Raw genomic sequence first — 22,308 nt, 5'->3', positions numbered from 1 at the left:
CAAATTATATTAATGTTTCTGTAAAAGGACTTGTATGATTACTGACTAACAGTCACACCTGTAAGAGGCTGTGAGAGAATGGGCAGACTGAGCAGGTTATTCATTCTTCTGTTTGTGAGATGTGAAGAAACAGTGATGTTTTTATGTTGGAAATGTGTTAACATACATAGTGATAGATATTACCTTTTGTAAATAATAATCATACTACTGGGGTAGGTCTCCACAATTTGGTCTGAAAGAGGGAGTTGATTAGATCATTAAATATTTCATTCATCTTCTGATTGAAAGCTGCCCTTATACCAGCAAAGATCATAGAGAACTTAGGAATCCTCTGATGTGTAAGGATTGAAATCTTTCACAGTCCAGAGTCCTCAGCAAATCACAGTAGGACCTTCGATGGACTCCTCTAATACTGAGTGAATGCCATAAGAAAATCTAAATTAGAGATGAGTGCTCCATTTCAGTTGGACTGATTGGAGCATGTGCTAGACTCCAAATCTGTATCAAACAGCAACAAATCTGTAGACAGGTATGACATCAACCACTTACAATTCATTCAGAAGACAAGATTTCTGATAGGGCAGTAAAAGGAAAAAGGCAAACTAAGTGTCAAATCAATAAAATAAAATAATTATGTATATGCTGACCTCAGAATTGAATCCAAGAGTCTGAAATGGGCCTGCTCCTGCTCCAAGAACGAAAGCTCCAGGAAGCTGGATTTCTTTTGCGATTTTATTTAGATCATAAACCTATACAAGAGGAAACGCATATTATTTAAATCTTACTTATATAAATTCCCAGGTTTACTTTTTATTACTGCATCCATTAACATTTCCTTGTCACATTGGTCAATGGACCTTCTAATAAAAACAGGAATCAACCCAATTTTCATAATCTTCACGTGAATGTGAAAAGTAAAAGAAACTTACTTTTTTTTTATTTACAAGAGGCAATAAGTAAGGCACACCTCCTACTTCTGCAATTCTAGTTTTCCCACAGATACCTAAAAAAAATAAATTAAAAAAGCCATCTTAAAAATAGGCAAACATCTAAATTTAAGTATAAAACGCCAGAAGACACTAATTTATTAAGAGTATATAACTTTTCAGTTCATAGTTTTACAAATAGCAGGGGTTGGAAAATGTAAGTAGCTAGGATCCCTGTCCTATTCTAACTTCCTGTGTTTCTAATACTGTCATAACCAAGCATGACTTGATATAGTTAGTAGCATAAAGGCAATCGAAAGTTGATGATACACAACACTGTAAAGCAACTATACTCCAGTAAAAATTAATAATATAAAAAAAAGAAAGTTGATGATAGGGCAAGGGCTAGCACTGCAGCCAATGTTTGGATTGGATGAGGTTTCTAGAATTGGTCTATAATGACTTATTCCTTTAAAAATCTTTCTTTTGGGGGAGGGAGGGTTTTAGCTAAAATTATATTTTAATTTAAAATATTTTGGTAAAATATTACTTCTTTTAAAAATCCATATTGAGAAGTCCTCTTGTTAGAGTTGTTTGTTCCAAGGTTGTTTATAAAAATGACAAGTAATTTTAGGTAACTTCAGATGCTGGGAACTTTCTACTTACATTTTTAATTAAACATCACAAGTACAGCTAGACACTTTGGGAAAAGGCACATTTTTTTGTTGTTGTTGTTAATGTAGAGTGGAAAATCATTACCTTTTATCTGAGAAAAAGTAGTCTTATAAATTTCATACTAACATCATTCCATAATAAATGTAGATATAATTGCTCAATTCAGCTATGCAGAGGACACATGTACAGAATTCTGTGAGGTTCCATTTATAATTAGGGATTTTGGAAATGTTTTCCATGGGATCGGCAGAAATTACTCACTTATAAGACTCATAAATGATAGTAACATTAAAGTTTACAGAAGCCATTAGAAGGACTATTTTAGTAGTCTAGGGAAAAGACAAGTAATGAGCTAAAAACAGATGAGGAAATTAAGAAAAAGAACAAAGAAAGGAGAATAGGCAACTACGGTGAAGGAATGAACTGGAATTATTGACCTATAGCTAAGAAAAAGAGAAAGCTAGGTGAGATATACAGATTTCAAAGTTGTTGTATCCAAGTAGAATTAAAACCACAGGAGTAGATGGAAAAGCCAGAGAGATTGGACAGAATAAGAGGATGAGGAAAGAATTCTGGAAAGATCAAAATTTAAGAGCCTGCCAGAAAGAGAAAGGAGCCAGTAAAAATGAGGAAGAAAGAACATCATGGAGGAAGGAAAGGCACCAAGGAAGAAGAGGCAAAGAACCAAGGAGAGAGGAGAACCAAGAGGAGAAATAATATCAGGCAGCAATGGCCAACCAGTATGAAATGTGTAGAGAGACTGTAAGCAGATAGGGTAGGAGTCCCTGGAGAAAGAGAACCAGGAATGGTTTTCTTGACATAAGAGAACTCATTTTGGCCTAAGCCATTTTGTGATCTAAGCCTGGCCACAATGCTTGCCCTTGAACAGGTCTCAGCAATTAATGAGCTTAAGGGAACAAAGGAATGCAGGAACAGAAAAAAGGCAGTGAAACAATAGTGCAGTGATAAAGCAGAGTCCTAGTTCCTCCTCAAGGGATATAGATAATAATAAATCTCGGAGTTCTGCAGGAACTAAGGCCCCCACCCAGGTGGAGGATGGAATGATGATGTTGACCCTCCAGACTTCAGTCAACTAAAGCTTGGACTCTGTAGACCTTTGCCCCAATTCTATGCTGAATTCTCCTCTGCTCAAGCCCCGTCATGAATATGCATGTACTCTTAGCTTAAAACTTCCCAGTTTTGCTGTTGGGCAGACACTGCTTTGGGAAAGATCCCCCAGTGTTCTCCTTACTTGCTGCAAGTGACAATAAATCCTTCCTTCTCTAGTGTTTTGGTTGTGTCTATTGGCCCGACACCCACCAAGAGGTGAACCTGGTTTTCGGGTAAAAAGACGAAATAATACTAGTAAACACGCCAAGATCACTAGTGACAAGACCAGTTCATGTAGAAAGTACCTAAATATGTTTATGAAAGATCATATATGTAACATATGTATACATATCTGGCTTCCTTAGTATGTAATTTAAAGACTCACAAATTATTGACAAGAACCTAGAAAACTCTTTTTCAAACCAACCCTTTGGGTGACAAAATTAAGATTAACTATTTTTCCTTGTACTCTTCTGTGTTTTCTGGTTTTTATTTTAATTATTTAATCAATTATTTATTTTGGGGTAAAATATATTACCCTTATAATTGGAAGAAACAGAGCTATAAAAAAGTATCATGATAGGGACTTTCCTGGCAGTCTAGTGGTTAAGACTTCACCTTCCAATGCAGGGGGTGCAGGTTCAATCCCTGGTGGGGGAGCTAAGAGCCCACGTGCCTCGGGGCCAAAAAACCAAAACATAAAACAAAAAAAAAAACGTATTATGATAAATGCTTTCAAGGTGTGAAGAGAAATTGCCATCTGGTACATAAAACTTCTAGAATTTACAGGTCTACTTAAAATCAAAGACTGACCTAGAAAGACCCAAAAAGAACATTTAACCCAAATCCCACTACCCCTCACCCCCATTTTAATGTATCTGAAGCCCAGATACATTAATTGGCTTACCCAGGGTAATGAAACCTTAAGTGGCAGAGAAAGAACTAGAGTCCAGGATTTCTACAGTAAAACTGCTTTTTAACAAAGATGTCAATTACCTAATAAAAAAGTGAGTAAGTGTGACTGTTTCTCTCCAAATTCCTCATCACAGTAGGGTATAATGAGAGAATGTTGGACTTTGGAAGCAGACAGATCTGGATTTGAATCCTGATTATGATTCACACTGAGATTAGTTAGCCTCTCTTGAGCTTCAGTTTTCTCATCTATAAACTGGGGCTAGTACTTACCTTGCAGTGTTATTATAAAAATTTAAGACATCAAATATAGATATCCATCATACTGTCTGACAAATTATATTCACTTAATATTGAAACTGAATGGTACAAATGAACTGGTTTGCAGGGCAGAAATAAAGACACAGATGTAGAGCACAAATGTATGGACACCAAGGGGGGAAAGTGGTGGTGGAGGGTTGTTGTTGGTGGTGGTGGTGTGATGAATTGGGAGATTGGGATTGACATATATACACTAATATGTATAAAATGGATAACTAATAAGAACCTGATGTATAAAAAAATAAATAAAATAAAACAAACAAACAAAAAAGAAACCAAGCAGGACCCTGTGGGGCTCCTGGGCACAAAAGTCTTTTCATGTCCCCTGTTTTTATGTTGGTAGGAAATAGGCTTCATTCAGCTTCTGTGACCTTCCCTGAGTTCCAAAGGGCAGGCTCAAACAGTTGCTAATCAGGGAAGGGAGGGGATGAAGAGACAAGGGAGGAGCGGTCAAGAAACAGTAGTGCAGCCTTGGGGCAGGGTCCTGGTTCCTCCTCACAGGATATACATAACTATATCTTTGAGCTCTTCCGCAGAACTAAAACCCCCACCACATGGACACATGGAAGATGTTAACTCCTTGATGAAACATTCTTCATTCCAGAGAGAAGGTTACAGTTCAGTAACCTAGAGAACCATAGATCACGGGACCACCTGAGATGATCCTTAGATTGAAGGAATGCAGGCCTTGCAAGCACCCTGATCCTTATGAGAAGCCCCGCCCCTTGACCGTAAGACTCCCCACAACCCCCCCCACTGAGTTTGGGACACACAGTTTTGAGGGCGTTAGGCCTCTGTGGCCCCCTTTGCCTGGCAAAGCAATATAAGTATTCTTTTCTACTTCACCCAAAACTCTCGTCTCTGAGATTCAATTCGGCACTGCTGCACAGAGGCTGAGTTTCAGCATCAATATTAATTTCCCTTCTCACTTTAAACACTGGCTGGATAATCACTTGACAAATTTGTTGAAGGGATATTAGTATTTAATAGATGATTCAAATAAATACAAGGCTTTTAAGATCCCTTCTGGTCTTGAATGAATGAATGAATAGATAAATAAATAAAAATTACAGTAAGTTTCCATAACAGTGATTTGAATGATTAAAAACAAAACTCTCATGTGATATTCAGGATTCTAGCCTATTGAATATCTATTATATAATTATATCTATTATATATATATATTATATATATATTTGTGAAAGTTACAAAAGTACATAAAACACCGTATTTTTCTACAAGGGTATAAAATGAAATTTGACCAATATTAGAAAACACAGAAATTAAGCACAATTTAAAAGTTGGGGCAATATCCTTTGGAGATATTGCTTACCTTTTACGGGAAAGGTAAACGGCTCCTTGGTCAAATTAGGGCAATCAACTACAGAGACCTGGACATCAGCAAAGTTATCCGTTAGCCCCTTCTGCAGAACTAATAAAGACAAGGAAAAGGGTTAAACATTAGGTAGAAATTTGCCATCACATATCAAGTCTTCCCTCAACTGTTTTGTGTGTCAAACTTCCAACCTAAACTTGTGTAATGTATTATTTTTTTATTTTTATTTTTTGGATGTGCCACATGGCATGTGGCATCTTAGTTCCCTGACCAGGGACAGAACCGGTGCCCCCTGCAGTGGAAGCATGGAGTCTTAATTGCTGGACTGCCAGGGAAGTCCCTAAACTTGTGTAACTTAAAAGGAGGGGGATAAGGGACTTCCTTGGTGGTCCAGCAGTTAAGACTCAGTACTTCCACTGCAGGGGGTGCTCCCCACATGCTGCACAGTACAGCCAAACAAACAAACAAACAAAAGGAGAGGGAAAAGGTCTTATTAATGAATATAATCAGACACTGGACACAATCACAAGATATGTATATTAAGATACATAAATACTTCCATAACTAACACTGTAAACTGTAGTGATTAGAAACCACTGAAGATAAACACTGCACTCAGGTGAGGACTATGTTTCTTTTAGGGAGAGGATTCCAAGTATTGAAATGTAAATATTTAAACTGCTAGAAAGTAAGCAATTACATGCAACACCTTCATTAATGCTTACAGACAAAATGTTGAGCAAAAGAAGTAAGACATGGAAGTATGTGTTATATGACTCATACGTATTTCAAAGACAGGCAGCTAATCTAAGGTTCTAACAGGTCAGAACAGTGGTCACCTCTTGGGGTAGAGATATTGACTGAGAAAGTGCAAGGAGTCTTCTGGGATGCTGGAAATATTTAATATCTTAATCTGCGTGTGTTATGGGTGTAAACATGTTAAAATTCATCAAGCTATACACCTAAGATCAGTGTACTTGGGCTTCCCTGGTGGCACAGTGATTAAGAATCCACCTGACAAATGCAGGGGACACAGGTTCGAGCCCTGGGCTGGGAAGATCCCACATGTCTAATAGCAGCTGAGCCCATGTGCCACAACTACTGAAGCCCGCGCGCCTCAAGCCCATGCTCTGCAACAAGAGAAGGCACCGCAATGAGAAGCCCGTGCACTGCAACGAAGAGTAGCTCCTGCTCGCCTCAACTAGAGAAAGCCCTCGCTCAGCAATGAAGATCCAACGCAGCAAAAAAAAATTTTTTAAAGTAAATATAATAAATTTAAAAAAGATTAGTGTACTTTACTGTAGATATGTCATAACTCAATCAAAAAGGTAAAAAAGCAAACAGATGTCTCAAAGTTATAAATCTAGGAGCAATGTACTTTTTTTAAAAAATAAATTTATTCATTTTTAGCTGTGTTGGGGCTTCGTTTCTGTGTGAGAGCTTTCTCTAGTTGCGGTGAGCGGGGGCCACTCTTCATTGCGGTGCGTGGGCCTCTCACTATCGCGGCCTCTCTTGTTGCGGAGCACAGGCTCCAGATGCGCAGGCTCAGTAGTTGTGGCTCACGGGCCCAGTTGCTCCGCAGCATGTGGGATCTTCCCAGACCAGGGCTCAGAACCCATGTCCCCTGCATTGGCAGGCAGATTCTCAACCACTGCGCCACCAGGGAAGCCCAGGAGCAATGTACTTTTAAGGATGAAAGGTTCTTATACAAAACTTCTCTAAAGGGACTTCCCTGGGCGGTCCAGTGGTTAAGACTCTGCACTCCCACTGCAGGGGGCACAGGTTCAATCCCTGGTCGGGGAACTAAGATCCCACGTGCCACTCGGTGCAGCCAAAAAAACCTTCTCTGACAATAGTGTCGGCCATTAGTTTAGTCTTGTAGAATCAGACTTTCTAAAATCATGAAGTCATCCTAAATTTAGCCCTAAATATCCTAAATAGATATTCCATACCAGATCTTTTATGTACATGAGAACAGAAACCAAATTGACTGGAAAATCCCCCTACCTAGACTAATGACTGCATATTTATGAATATATAAAGATTCAATGTATGGAAATATAGTAAAATCTATTTTTTACCAATCACAAAGGGACCAAGTTCTGGCTATAAGATTTTCTGTAAAAACTGAAAACAAATTTTAAGCCAAAAAATTTAGATTTCATCTCTGTTTTGTATAGAATATATCTTCTACAGATAGAAAACAGAAACGTAAAGACACAAGAGAAGATAGGTTGTAGGAAGGCACTCGTCTGATTCCTAACTGTCCTGTTATATCAGGAAAGACAGACTGACAGAAAAGAAATACAGACAAAGAATACTAGTAATCCAGTTTGTTTACTAACTCCCCTTCAATTTAGGGAAAAATAGGAAGGTTTTAAGAGGAGAGCCACAACCAAGCAAAACGTGAATATACCTCTTTTTTTTTTTTTTTAAATAAGAAAGAAAGAGTGGCTTTATTTCTTTGCCAGGCAAAGAGGGAACACAGGCTAGCACCTCAAGAACTGTGCCCCGTTAACTGGGGAATAGGGTGAATATACTTCTTGACTTCAACCTTATCAGGAGGACAGAAGAGCTACCAGGACAGATACACTTTGAGATAAGGGTAGGTTTTACACTTACCCTCAGAATAGAATCCAAAGGCTGTCAGACAAATGCTAGCATTCTGACAGGCTATACAGCTTTGGATTAGTACTATTCCTGGCTTTGTTTCATATTCCTATTTTTATTTTCTTTTTCTTATCTATATCCCCTCCTTTGAATTAATCTTGGGAAGCTGCCTTAAGTTCTTGTTCAAATAAGATGAAATACCTAAAAACATATGCAGACAGAGAAATCTAAGCAAGTTCACTGGCAGTCTGTCATATCAGGAGAGGGAGGAAAAAGTAGTAGATTGGGGGCTTCCCTGGTGGCGCAGTGGTTGAGAGTCTGCCTGCTAATGCAGGGGACACGGGTTCACATCCTGGTCTGGGAAGATCCCACATGCCGCGGAGCAACTGGGCCCGTGAGCCACAATTACTGAGCCTGCGCGTCTGGAGCTTGTGCTCCGCAACAAGAGAGGCCGCGACGGTGAAAGGCCCGCGCACCACGATGAAGAGTGGCCCCGCTTGCCGCAACTAGAGAAAGCCCTCACACAGAAACGAAGACCCAACACAGCCAAAAATAAAATAAATAAATAAAATGCTGGCTTAACTCCTAGAGAGTTTCATTAAAAAAAAAAAAAAAAAAAAAAAAGTAGTAGATTGGGAACATGATTAATACACCACAGTAGATTATATATTTCAAGAATATTACAACTGGTAAAAAGTTAATAAAGCAGGGGTGGAGTCAAGATGGCATACTAGGAGGACATGGAATTCATGTCTCCTCACAACTAGGGCACCTATCAGGCACCAGGGGGACCACAGACACCTAAGGGGATGAGAGGAACCCCCAGTAACCGGGTAGGCCATGGGGCTTGGGGGGAGGAGAAGTGGAGGTGGGATGGGACTGGAGCCCCTGAGGGGCGGCTGGGGGAGGGGAAGGGATCCCACACATGAAGGGGGAAATCGGGGAACCATTGGGAGGGCAGAGGATCAAAAGGGAGCATGGCCAGGTTTCCCCTGCCCACGTGGACCCCCAGGAACCTGTTGAGATCCTGGGCCTGATCCTCTGCCCACCTAGGCCCCCTCCAGCCCTGCAGGTCCTGAGTGAGTGGGAGGGAGGGAAGGGGGAGCAAAAGTAAAGGCTGGACCTATGGGACCGGCACCCTTGAGGGCCAGCCAGGGGAGGGAAGCAGTTCCTACACCCAGCGGGACCCACCCATGGTTAGGGGTCCAGCAGTGACGGGGGAGACCCTGGGGGAGACAGTGGGGGAGGGGCACAAAGGAACGGAAGGGAATGGGGCCAGTGCTTTCCCTGTCCTCTTAGGCACCAGGGAGCCTGTTGGGCTCCAGGGCCTAATCCTCTGCCCTTGGAGCCTCCCTCCTGCTGTGCAGAGCCAAAGCCCCGCCCCTACACCCCCACCCAGGGCCCTACCTCTACACGTGGAGACCTCCTCCAATGAGCTGGGCCTAAACCCTACCCACACACCCTCACTCAGGGCCCTATCTCCAAACTCCGGAACTCCACACTCCAGAGGCCCTCCTTTCGACGTGCTGCCTCTCCCCTTCTGTGCAGGTCCTAAGCAGAGGCCCCGCCCCACGCTCAAACATCACCCTGCCTAGGCCCCGCCTCATGCTCAAGTGTCACACCCCCACCCGCCTAGGCCCTGCCCCACCCAAAACCCCACCTCTGCCTAAGTTCCACCCCATGGCTAAACTCTGCCCCTAGAGCCAAGACTTTTTCTTTTCTTTTCTTTTTTCCTCTTTTAGATTGGGGTTCTGTTTTACCTCATTGATTCATTGTTGTTGATTCTTTTATATTTTTATTTTTTCCTAATCTTTTATTTTTCTAATTTTATTTTATTCTTTATACTTTGTTAGTGATCTCTCCTTTTGGCTTGTTCCCCCGCACCTTTATTTTTTTTTCTTTTTTCTCTTGTTTTATTTTACCTTGTTGCAGTTGTTTCAATTATAGTTTTACTTTTCTAATATATTTTTTATCTTTCTAATTTTATTATCTTTTTTATTCTTTGATATTGTACTGCTCCTTTTTCTCTTTCTTTCTTCCCTTTTTTTTTTTTTTTTTTACCATGCCACAAAGCTTGCGGGATCTTGGTTCCCAGGCCGGAGGTTGGGCCCGAACTCCTGTGGTGGCAGCTCTGAGTCCAAACCTCTGGACTAACAGAGAACCTCAGACCCCACAGAATATCAATTGGAGTGACACCTCCCAGAAATCCTCATATCAGCATCAAGACCCAGCTCTATCCAACTGCCTGCAAACTCCAGTGCTGGACGTCTCAGGCCAAACAACCAGTAACACAGGAATACAGCATCACCCTCAAAAAAAAAAAATGAAACGACAAAAAAATTTGTTACAGACGAAGGAGCAAGGTAAAAACCAACAAGACCAAATAAATGAAGACGAAGTAGGCAACCTACCTGAAAAAGAATTCAAAGTAATGATAGTAAAGATGATCCAAAATCTTGGAAACAGAATGGAGAAAATACAAGCAACATTTCACAAGGATCTAGAAGAACTAAAGAGCAAACAAACAGTGATGAACAACACAATAACTGAAATTTAAAATACTCTAGAAGGAATCAATAGCAGAATAACTGGGGCAGAAGAACGGATAAGTGAGCTGGAAGATAAAATGGTGGAAATAATAACCAGGGAGCAGAACAAAGAAAAAAGAATGAAAATAATTGAGGACAGTCTCAGAGACCTCTGGACAACATTAAATGCACCAACATTCTAATTATAGGGGTTCCAGAAGAAGAAGAGAAAAAGAAAGGGTATGAGAAAATATTTGAAGAGATTATCATCAAAAACTTCCCTAGGGCTTCCCTGGTGGCGCAGTGGTTGAGAGTCTGCCTGCCGATGCGGGGGACATGGGTTCGAGCCCTGGTCTGGGAGGATCCCACGTGCCGCGGAGCGACTGGGCCCGTGAGCCACAACTACTGAGCCTGCGCATCTGGAGCCTGTGCTCCGCAACAAGAGAGGCCGCGATAGTGAGAGGCCCACGCACCGCGAAGAAGAGTGGCCCCCGCTTGCCGCAGCTGGAGAAAGCCCTCGCACAGAAATGAAGACCCAACACAGCCATAAATAAATAAATGAATGAATGAATGAATGAATTAAAAAAAAAAAAAAACTTCCCTAACATGGGAAAGGAAATAGTCAATCAAGTCTAGGAAGAACAGAGGGTACCATACAGGATAAACCCAAAGAGAAACACTCCGAGACACATATTTATCAAACTACCAAAAATTAAATACAAAGAAAAAATATTAAAAGCAGCAAGGGAGAAGCAACAGATAACATACACGGGAATCCCCATAAGGTTAACAGCTGATTTTTCAGCAGAAACTGCAAGCCAGCCGGGAGTGGCAGGACATATTTAAAGTGATGAAAGGGAAAAACTACAACCAAGATTACTCTACCCAGCAAGGATCTCATTCAGATTCGACAGAGAAATTAAAACCTTTACAGATGAGTAAAAGTTAAGAGAATTCAGCACCACCAAACCAGGTTTACAACAAATGCAAAAGGAACTTCTCTAGGCAGGAAACACAAGAGAAGGAGAAGACCTATAATAACAAACCCCAAACAATTAAGAAACTGGTAACAGGAACATACATATCAATAATTACCTTAAATGTAAATGGATTAAATGCTGCAACCAAAAGACATAGACTGGCTGAATGGACACAAAAACAAGACCTGTACATATGCTGTCTACAAGAGACCCACTTCAGACCTAGGGACACATACAGACTGAAAATGAGGGGATGGAAAAAGATATTCAATGCAAATGGAAATCAAAAGAAAGCTGGAGTAGCAATTCTCATATCAGACAAAATAGACTTTAAAAATAACACTATTACAAGAGACAAAGAAGGACACTACATAACGATCAAGGGATCAATCCAAGAAGGAGATATAACAATTGTAAATATTTATGCACCCAACATAGGAGCACCTCAATACATAAGGCAAATGCTAACAGCTGTCGACAGTAACACAATCATAGTAGGGGACTTTAACACCCCACTTTCACCAATGGACAGATCATTTAAAATGAAAATAAATAAGGAAACACAAGCTTTAAATGACACATTAAACACGATGGACTTAATTGATATTTATAGGACATTCCATCCAAAACCAACAGAATACACTTTCTTCTCAAGTGCTCATGGAACATTCCATATCCTGGGTCACATATCAAGCTTGGTAAATTTAAGAAAATTGAAATCGTATCAAGTATCTTTTCTGACCACAACACTATGAGACTAGATATCAGTTACAGGGAAAAATCTGTAAAAAATACAAACACATGGAGGCTAAACAGTACACTACTAAATAACCAAGAGATCACTGAAGAAATCAAAGAGGAAATCAAAAAATACCTAGAAACAAATGACAATGAAAACATGATGACCCCAAACCTATGGGATGCAGCGAAAGCAGTTCTAAGCAGGAAGTTTATAGCAATACAATCTTACCTCAAGAAATAAGAAACATCTCAAATAAACAACTTAACCTTACACCTAAAGCAATTAGAGAAAGAAGAACAAAATAACCTCAAAGTTAACAGAAGGAAAGAAATCATAAAGATCAGATCAAAAATAAATGAAAAAGAAATGAAGGAAACGATAGCAAAGATCAATAAAACTAAAAGCTGGTTCTTTGAGAAGATAAACAAAATTGATAAACCATTAGACAGACATTCAAAAAAAAAGGGAGAAGACTCAAATCAATGGAAAAAGGAGAAGTAACAACTGACACTGCAGAAATACAAAGGATCATGAGAGATTAGTACATGCAACTCTATGCCAATAAAATGGACAACCTGGAAGAAATGGACAAATTCTTAGAAAAGCACAACCTTCCAAGACTGAAACAGGAAGAAATAGAAAATATAAACAGACCAATCACAAGCACTGAAATTGAAACTGTGATTAAAAATCTTCCAATAAACAAAAGCCCAGGACCAGATGGCTTCACAGGCAAATTCTATCAAACATTTGGGGAAGAGCTAACACCAATCCTTCTCAAACTCCTCCAAAATATAGCAGAGGGAGGAACACTCCCAAACTCATTATACGAGGCCACCATCACCCTGATACCAAAACCAGACAAAGATGTCACAAAGAAAGAAAACTACAGGCCAATATCACTGATGAACACAGATGCAAAAATCCTCAACAGAATAATAGCAAACAGAATCCAACAGCACATTAAAAAGATCATACACCATGATCAAGTGGGTTTTATCCCAGGAATGCAAGGATTCTTCAAAGTACGCAACTCAATCAGTGTGATAAACCATATTAACAAGTTGAAGGACAAAAACCATATGATCATCTCCGTAGATGCAGAAAAACCTTTTGACAAAACTCAACACCCATTTATGATAAAAACACTCCAGAAAGTAGGCATAGCTGGAACTTACCTCAACAAAATAAAGGCCATGTATGACAAACCCACAGCCAACATCATTCTCAATGGTGAAAAACTGAAACCATTTCCACTAAGATCAGGAACAAGACAAGGTTGCCCACTCTCACCACTACTATTCAACATAGTTTTGGAAGTTTTAGCCACAGCAATCAGAGAAGAAAAAGAAACAAAAGGAATCCAAATCGGAAAAGAAGAAGTAAAGCTGTCTGCTGTGTGCAGATGACATGATACTATACATAGAGAAGCCTAAAGATGCTACCAGAAAGCTACTAGAGCTAATCAATGAATCTGGCAAAGTAGCAGGATACAAAATTAATGCACAGAAATCTCTTGCATTCCTATACACTAATGATGAAAAATCTGAAAGAGAAATTAAGGAAACACTTCCGTTTACCACTGCAACAAAAACAATAAAATATCTAGGAATAAACCTACCTAAGGAGACAAAAGACTGTATGCAGAAAACTATAAGACACTTATGAAAGAAATTAAAGAGGATACAAACAGATGGAGGGATATACCATACTCTTGGATTGGAAGAATCAACATTGTGAAAATGACTCTACTACCCAAAGCAATATACAGATTCAATGCAATCCCTATCAAAGTACCAATGGCACTTTTTACAGAACTAGAACAAAAAATTTCACAATTTGTATGGAAACATAAAAGATCCCGAATAGCCAAAACAATATTGAGAAAGAAAAACGGAGCTGGAGGAATCAGGCTCCTGGTCTTCATATTATACTGCAAAGCTACAGTATTCAAGACAGTATGGTACAGACACAAAAACAGAAATATAGATCAATGGAACAGGATAGAAAGCCCAGAGATAAACCCACGCACATATGGTCACCTTATCTTTGATAAAAGGAGGCAAGAATATACAGTGGAGAAAAGACAGCCTCTTCAATAAGTGGTGCTGGGAAAATTGGACAGGTACATGTAAAAGTATGAAATTAGAACACTCCCTAACACCATACACAAAAATAAACTCAAAATGGATTAAAGACCTAAATGTAAGGCCAGACAGCATAAAACTCTTAGAGGAAAACATAGGGAGAACACTCTATGACATAAATTACAGCAAGATCCCTTTTGACCCACCTCCTAAAGAAATGGAAATAAAAACAGAAACAAACAAATGGGACCTAATGAAAGTTAAAAGCTTTTGCACAGCAAAGGAAACAATAAAAAAAGACGAAAAGACAACCCTCAGAATCGGAGAAAGTATTTGCAAACGAAGCAAGTGACAAAAGATTAATCTCCAAAATATACAAGCAGCTCATGCAGCTTAGTATCAAAAAAACAAACAACCCAATCCAAAAATGGGCAGAAGACCTAAATAGACATTTCTCCAAAGAAGATATACAGATTGCCAACAAACACATGAAAGGATGCTCAACATCACTAATCATTAGAGAAATGCAAATCAAAACTACAATGAGGTATCACCTCACAAAGGTCAGAATAGCCATCATCAAAAAATCTACAAACAACAAATGCTGGAGAGGTTGTGGAGAAAAGGGAACCCTCCTGCACTATTGGTGGGAATGTAAATTGGTACAGCCACTATGGAGAACAGTATGGAGGTTCCTTAAAAAACTAAAAATAGAACTACCATATAACCCAGCAATCCCACTACTGAGCATATACCCTGAGAAAACCATAATTCAAAAAGAGTCATGTACCACAATGTTCACTGCAGCACTATTTACAATAACCAGGACATGGAGGCAACCTAAGTGTCCATCGACAGATGAATGGATAAAGAAGATGTGGCACATATATACAATGGAATATTACTCAGCCATAAATAGAAACGAAATTGAGTATTTGTAGTGAGGTGGATGGTCCTAGAGTCTGTCATACAGAGTGAAGTAAGTCAGAAAGAGAAAAACAAATACCATATGCTAACACATATATATGGAATCTAAAAAAAAAAAATGGTTCTGAAGAACCTAGGGGCAGGACAGGAATAAAGTCGCAGATGTAGAGAATGGACTTGAGGACATGGGGAGGGGGAACGGTAAGCTGGGACGAAGTAAAACAGCAGCATTGATATATATACACTACCAGATGTAAAATAGATAGCTAGTGGGAAGCAGCTGCATGGCACAGGGAGATTAGCTCGGTGCTTTGCGACCACCTAGAGGGGTGGGATAAGGAGGGTGGGAGGGAGATGCAAGAGGGAGGGGATATGGGGATATACGTTTGCATATAGCTGATTCAGTTGGTATACAGCAGAAACTAACACAACACTGTAAAGCAATTATACTCCAATAAAGATGTTAAAAAAAAAAGTTAATAAAGCAATATTGTACAGCTCTTTGGGCACCACACATATTTAAATCGTGGACTACCATATTCATTTTCATTCTGTAAAGTTCGTATCTCATCAAGAATCTTTGAATCGTGAATTTAGATTTTTTTTGAGGGGCAGAGTTTTGGACTCTCTCAATAAAAACAGTACAGATACTGAAAAGGAAAATTAGTTCTGTATCGAAAGTACTATTGCATAAACCTTAGAATGTTTTTATTTTTAAATTTTTTTCCTTAGGATAATTTTAAAAACTCAGTATTGCATTTACCTTCAACAAGCTCCTCTAGACTTGGCACATGAAAAGAATACTCAGCACAAGACATCTTCTTTCTGAAACAGGAAGGGGGCAGGACACAACCTTTAAAAGAACGACATAGCCATTGGGGGACACAAAAACTGGTTAGAACCAAGTAGGTCCAAGATGGCAGACTTCCAGTAGAACTTGAGCCTCATTATATGCTCATGGTAATGCATTAGCACCTAAATGACACACCCACAGGTGCCATGACCATAAAAGGCCAAAAGTGGGCAGTGTCCCAATTCCTGGAATTCTTCACCCCTTCCCCCAAATAGCTGGAATAATCCTCCCACTTGTTAGCCTATGAAATTACCCAGTCCATAAAAACTAACTACCCCATATTTCACAGCCTCTCACCTTCTGAGATGTTCCACACTCTGTGGAGTGTGTTTCTCCCAAGGCCATCTCACCTTCTGAGATGGACCGCATTCTGTCTATGGAGTGTGTCTCTCTTTAACAATCCACTTCTTACATATCACTTTGTCTCTCACTGAATTCTTTCTGTGATGAGACATAAAGAACCTGAGCTTCGTTAAGTCCTGAGTGTGTGATCTCAATTAAAGGACAGTGTGTTCAAGTCCCAATCTGAGTTTTGGCTGGGGTCAAGTCCCAGCCCATGGGCTCAAGTCCCAATCTGAGTTTTGAGGTTTCACGAGGATGTACAAAATAAAGTAATTGTAGGCTAATTATCGCAGTGCACCAAGCATGAACAGCTGCTGCTCTGGAAATGAAAGAGTTCAGTTATATAAAGAGGGCAAAAGGGCATTTAGGTGTCCTCACAGAAAGGCAACCATAAGTTCTTGTATTTAATATTCCAAGTGAGAAATGTCCAAGTAACCTCTTTTAATACTAATACCTTAAATAGCTGACATTTAAAATAGACAAGAGGAATACCAAACCAAGAGGGCACATGATTCATTTTCTTCAGTCATGTATCTGGATTGAACATGCAGCTTTCTAATGGTTGATTTAAGGAATATAGATCCTGAAGCAAAGGTAGTTATTAAGGTTTATGAATAAATGTTTAAATGGTTGTAGATAACAGTACAGGATGTTCAGGTTCTTCTATAATAGATCATTTACTTGTGTTTTCTATTCTATATTTTACATTTAGGCTAAAAGTTAAACAAGTTTCTTAGACTATCACTTTTACAAGAGAAAATTTAAATTACTGAGAGAAATGGAAACTTCTACAAATTATTAGCTTTTGAAATTCAAATTATTTCATTTACAAATAAACATATTTTCTTGGTAAACAGTTTCAATGTTCAATTATTCTGATAACCTAACCAATTATAATTTGATTTTTAAAAAATATATGCTAAATATATTTTACAATAAGTAGACATATATGCACAGAGATTAGTATCTTGCCTCAAGTGTACAGGTGATGAGGTGTGCAAGCAGAGAGAGTTAAATAAAATGCAGGCAAAAAAAACCAAACAAACGAAAGTAATATGAGGTGGGCGGGGAATCCCACTGGAGGCCAATCACAACAAGGAATAAAGACAAAACTCTTAAGGCTGTTTCTAAGAACACTGTTGGAGTTCTCATTAAAATTGTTAATGAAATACCTCATTAATGTGAATAATCTCTGATATACCATTACTTAGTAAGTGAAAGATGGTCCTTCAACATCACTTGAAATACTCTTCCAAAAAAAATTTTTTTTTACTTTTCCAAAGATTCAGTTTTCTTAGAAACTGGATTTCTAATTTTGATGATAATATCAAATAACACATCCTTCACAAACATACATTTAAGATCTGACATTTCTTTAGTACTTTATCAGATAATACTTTATTACGCTTTATTTACTTAATATGCATAATTTGGTATCCCAAAGAAAATGTAAAGTGTTGATAATGGGCCCCAAACCCTATATAATCATATTTAGATGATCTCAAATATATTTTCTTTTTTTTTGGCAGTGCATTGCGGCTTGCAGGATATTAGTTCCCTGACCAGGGATCAAACCCGGGTCCTCGGCAGTGAAAGCGAAGCATGGAGTCCTAACCATTGGACTGCCAGGGAATTCCTGAAAATATATTTTCGAATTTAATAAGCTATAATTGTTTAGGAATGAGCCATTGTAACTTTATTGAAATAATTTCAGATGGACAGAAAATACATACAAATAATCTCATATATGCTTCACCTAGATTTTCCAAATGTTGACATCTTATATTTTCTTTCTTTTTCTTTTTCTTTTTTTTTTTTTTGGCTGCTCTGCGAGGCATGCAGAATTCTAGTTCCCAGACCAGGGGTGGAACCCGTGCCCGCCCCCCCCCCCCAGTGGAAGCGTGGAGTCTTAACCACCAGACCACCAGGGAAGGCCCATTGTCTTATATTTTCTTTATTAGAAACCAGCAAGCACTAATTAAGAACATGTAAAAATCTGCTCAGTGAATACCATGTTTATTTAAAATGAAGATAATAAAAGCACTCTAGATATTTCTACTTACAGTAGGAATAATAAAGACTCAAGTTTAAATTAAATACAATCCTAATGATCTCAGGTGGCCTCGGCCTGCAGCGGCTTGAAGCAAGATCTCGTTCTTTAGCCAAGTCAGGCCATGGCAGTGAGAGCACTGAATCCTAGCCACTAGACCACGAGGGCCAGTGGCTAGTGACAACGCCCCTGGGTTGTCTTATTTGTAAAAATTAATTTCAACAAAGAGATGGAAAGTAATGAAACAAGTAAAGTGTTTATTAGGAGGGGAAAAAGTACGTGTGAATAGACACACATGGGTGGACTAAGAGAGAGAGTTGCGTCTTCATGGTAGTTTAAATCACTTATATGGGGCATTTCTTGCGGGTTTCCTCTGGCCAATGTCTTGCTTTGCCTGGCTCTGAGCCCGTATTTGGTATAACTCAGGGTTCTCCCCTGTATGTGCGCACATCTCTTAATGCAGAGACCTATGGGAAGGTTGACATCACCTACTATGGGGTGGTGCCCCCCTCCCTTCCCCACACCCCCAGCCTTTCTGCACCTGTATAGTTGGGAAGATCTCCTTGACCTTGAGAATGAGAAATATGTGGTCTCTTTATCTTTTTTCTGGGCGGGACTCAGCTCCTCCCAGCTCCTGGCATTATCTTATCTTGGAGTAGCTGCTCACACAGGACAGATTTCAGCTGCTCAGCCTGGGGCCCATCTATATCTCCTGCAACACTAACTTTACACCCTTTACTACCTTTCAAAGGTCAGGTTTTCGTTTTCTTTCCCCACCAAAACAGAAACAAATTCCAACCCTAGGAGGCTACAGCCTGAATAACTGGTTTAGAAATGCAAGCCAAGAGCCCAGAAGGCAGCGTGGTAGTGTGTATAAGTGTGTTTCTGTGTGGGTGAGAGATAGGGAAGAGGAGGTTGGAGTTGGAGTGATGAGAGAAAAGGGTTAGAAAAGTTCTAATACAAATCCAGAGTGGCTCTAGGAGGACAGCTTTGGGCCACATGGGGGCAAACAACATTTACTCTCCAGATTCCACTGCTGGGAGTCAGTGGCCCAGAAGTAGGGTCTAGAGAAGGGAAGAATGGAAGATAGGAGGCAGCAGGATAAATGGAGCTGCAGAGGCAATGCCTAAAGGGGTAGACCAACTATGGCCGATAACTACTGACAAACTGCATTCTGTAAACCAGACAGTATGTTAGATGCTTTACAGACATTCCTTCAAAACCTCACACAACAACATATTATCCTTCTCATTTTACAAGAGGAAATAGGCCAGAGAGAATATATTATTTACTCCAGATCACTCAGCTATTAAGTGGCAGAAACAGAATTCAAAACCAAATCTAGCCCACTGTAAACCCAGAACTCATCACATTATACCTTGCCATTAACTGGTGAGGGAATGATACAATTCAGCTCACAATAAGGGAAAGTTTGTATAGAGCAACCTTATAGCACTCAGTATAGCTGTGGTCATCTGTTTGCTTTGTTTCTGTCCCTTAGACTGTGATCTCTTTGAAGATAGGACTGTATTTCTCATATTTGTCTTCCAAGTACCTAGCATACAATGGATACCAGTTCAGCCTTAGTTTTTTTTTATTGAACATTTACGATATTCCAGACTCATAAGGCTCTGGGACACGGCTGGCTTCATGGATGTGCAACTAGTGAAGTTACACAGGACCATGTGCTCAGAATAGCACTTGGTTTATGCTCCATTGCCACCATCTTTAAATTCTTAACTTTAGGGACTTCCCTGGTGGTCCAGTGGTTAAGCTCCCAATGCAGGGGGCCCAGGTTCAATCCCTGGTCAGGGAACTAGATCCCGCATGCCATAACTAAGAGCCTGCATGCCACAATGAAGACCCCGTGTGCCGCAACTAAGACCTGGCGCAGCCAAATAAATAAATAAAATAAATATTTTTAAAAATTCTTAACTTTATATTTGAACTTTTAAGATGGATAGGACAATGGAACATGCTTGGGATCAGAGGAGAGAGGGTCTATGTGCATGTCCACCACCACTCCTTGCTTCCCATTCACAAAAAGCGTTTAAGTCCTGTGAGCATAGAATGCTGGTGGATGCACAGTCCAAGGGAGTTCATCGAGACTCAAATTCCCGGATTCCATAGTGTCGGTAGAATGCGCACGCATGGACAAGTAAAATAAATACAGGGGTGCTAGTTTTGTGCAGTATCCAGTGTTCTAGTAAGAACAAAATACATACGCCTACATAGTACGAATTGTGAAATTTCAGTAATTCTGCATACAAGCTAAATGTTCTTATGTTTGTATTTAAAACTGGCATTGCAGAATATAGTGGTAAATCTCATGCTAATGAGTTAAACTCAATTTTTCTTAGAGTGACAATAAATAGCAAATTAATGCTATTAATTAATAATTGTATAATTAGTGATTAATTAATGAATCAATAAAATAGAACGATTAATATAATTAATAATTAATAATAGCAGGGCTTCCCTGGTGGCGCAGTGGTTAAGAACCCGCCCGCCAAAGCAGGGGACACGGGTTCGAGCCCTTGTCCGGGAAAATCCCACATGCCGCGGAGCAACTAAGCCCATGCGCCACAGCTGCTGAGCCTGTGCTCTAGAGCCTGTGAGCCACAAATGGTGAAGCCTGTGCGCCTAGAGCCCGTGCTCCGCAACAGGAGAGGCCACCGCAGCGAGAGGCTCGTGCGCCGCAACGAGGAGTAGCCCCCGCTCGCCGCAACTGGAGAGAGCCGGAGCGCAGCGGCGGGGACCCAATGCAGCCAAAAATAAATAAATAAAAATAAATATAATTAATAATAGCAAATTAATGGTATTAATTAACACATCATGACAAGTGGAAAGAGATACTACAGAAGAAAGGAGACAGCTTATATTTTAGTACCTTTAATGGCACTTTCCCCCTGCGTTTTGAACAAGGGGCCCTGCATTTTCATTTCGTACTGAGCCTCACTAATTACATAGGCAGGCATGTTATGGAACATGGCAGTGAATAAGACATGCGATCCCGGTTCTGGAGCTTACGGTACTTCATAATGCCTAGAAGACTAGACTGTCTGTGCCTGGAATTGCTCAACATTTAGAGCAAAATTGAGTAGAGAGGCTAGATTACCTTCCAGGTCTGTCCAATCCGAAGATGACACTAACCACAGATTATTAAGACTAGACGGCTTTCCTGGTTTTATCACATGATACAAGAGGTCTGAAAGTGGACAAATCAAGCCAGCTCATTCCTTTTTGTAACTACTTTGGGGAAAAAAACCCCCCAAAATACCAAAACTAAACTAGTTTAAACTTTTATCTTAACAATCATTAATCATTCAGGGAACTAAGGGAGAAAACAAACAAAAAAGTTCGCCGCTGGTATCTCTTGTGATATGTTAACCAACCCCTGGGAGGCTGACACTTAGCTCTGAGTGAAAGAGTAGTTAACAAAAGTCCGAAGGGGAGAGGGGACCTGGATGTGCTACGGGGTAACACTGGCTTCCAGTACAAAGGTTACACATTTTGAGTCTCGGTCAAAGCATGATCGTCTCACAATTTAACGCAGAGGAGATTTCTGAAGGCAAAAGTAGGCATAATATGACAAAACACACCTGGCACCGTACACACACGCACACCCCCCACACACTCGAGATCAGAAGTCAGAGGACAGCTCAGCAAAGGCGAGACCACTGGAAGCAAAGCAGGTGGAGTGTCTGTTTCCTTGCAGTTTACAGTCATTCCGTTCACCTGACCCCACAATTTATTTCTTGTAGTTTGCCGAAACATTCTTGTCTACTGCACTTACCTAATCGGTGAGGGAAGCCTACACCTGAAACCCGATCTTGCCTCAGTCAACTCCGCCTCCTCTGGATCCGGGAGATCAGACCCCGCCCTCTCGAAATCGCTCCTCCCCTCACG

General features: G+C 40.0%; 2 protein-coding genes across 9 annotated transcripts in view; one reads left to right on the top strand and one right to left on the bottom strand.

Annotated features, from left to right (window-relative positions):
* VSTM5 (V-set and transmembrane domain containing 5) overlaps window positions 1-5,271 on the top strand; it is an 83,090-nt gene extending 77,819 nt beyond the window's left edge. The window contains exon 7 of the transcript XR_014231121.1: window positions 4,481-5,271. The gene's annotated coding sequence lies outside the window, so the exon portion shown is untranslated. The remainder of the gene's footprint in view (window positions 1-4,480) is intronic.
* Window positions 1-22,305, bottom strand: part of LOC309604917 (ester hydrolase C11orf54 homolog) — a 30,732-nt gene extending 8,427 nt beyond the window's left edge. The window contains exons 1-6 of one of the 8 annotated variants that reach the window (XM_082339982.1): window positions 22,196-22,289; window positions 16,305-16,448; window positions 15,918-15,979; window positions 5,278-5,376; window positions 930-1,003; window positions 648-749 (exon numbers count right to left, since the gene is read on the bottom strand). In XM_082339982.1, the coding sequence (XP_082196108.1) occupies window positions 648-749; window positions 930-1,003; window positions 5,278-5,376; window positions 15,918-15,972 (330 nt within the window). In that variant the 5' untranslated portion in view covers window positions 15,973-15,979; window positions 16,305-16,448; window positions 22,196-22,289. Of the gene's footprint in view, window positions 1-647; window positions 750-929; window positions 1,004-3,329; window positions 4,075-5,277; window positions 5,377-15,917; window positions 16,008-16,304; window positions 16,449-22,195 lie in introns of those variants that run through there. The other 7 variants (XM_082339985.1, XM_082339981.1, XM_082339986.1 and 4 more) reach the window with 7 other exon arrangements.
* Between the last annotated feature and the right edge of the window lie 3 nt (window positions 22,306-22,308).

This window comes from Balaenoptera borealis (genome assembly GCF_965194805.1).
Source record: "Balaenoptera borealis genome assembly, chromosome: 11".
Lineage (NCBI taxonomy): Eukaryota > Metazoa > Chordata > Mammalia > Artiodactyla > Balaenopteridae > Balaenoptera > Balaenoptera borealis.
This window is presented reverse-complemented; position numbering and strand designations above follow the sequence as displayed.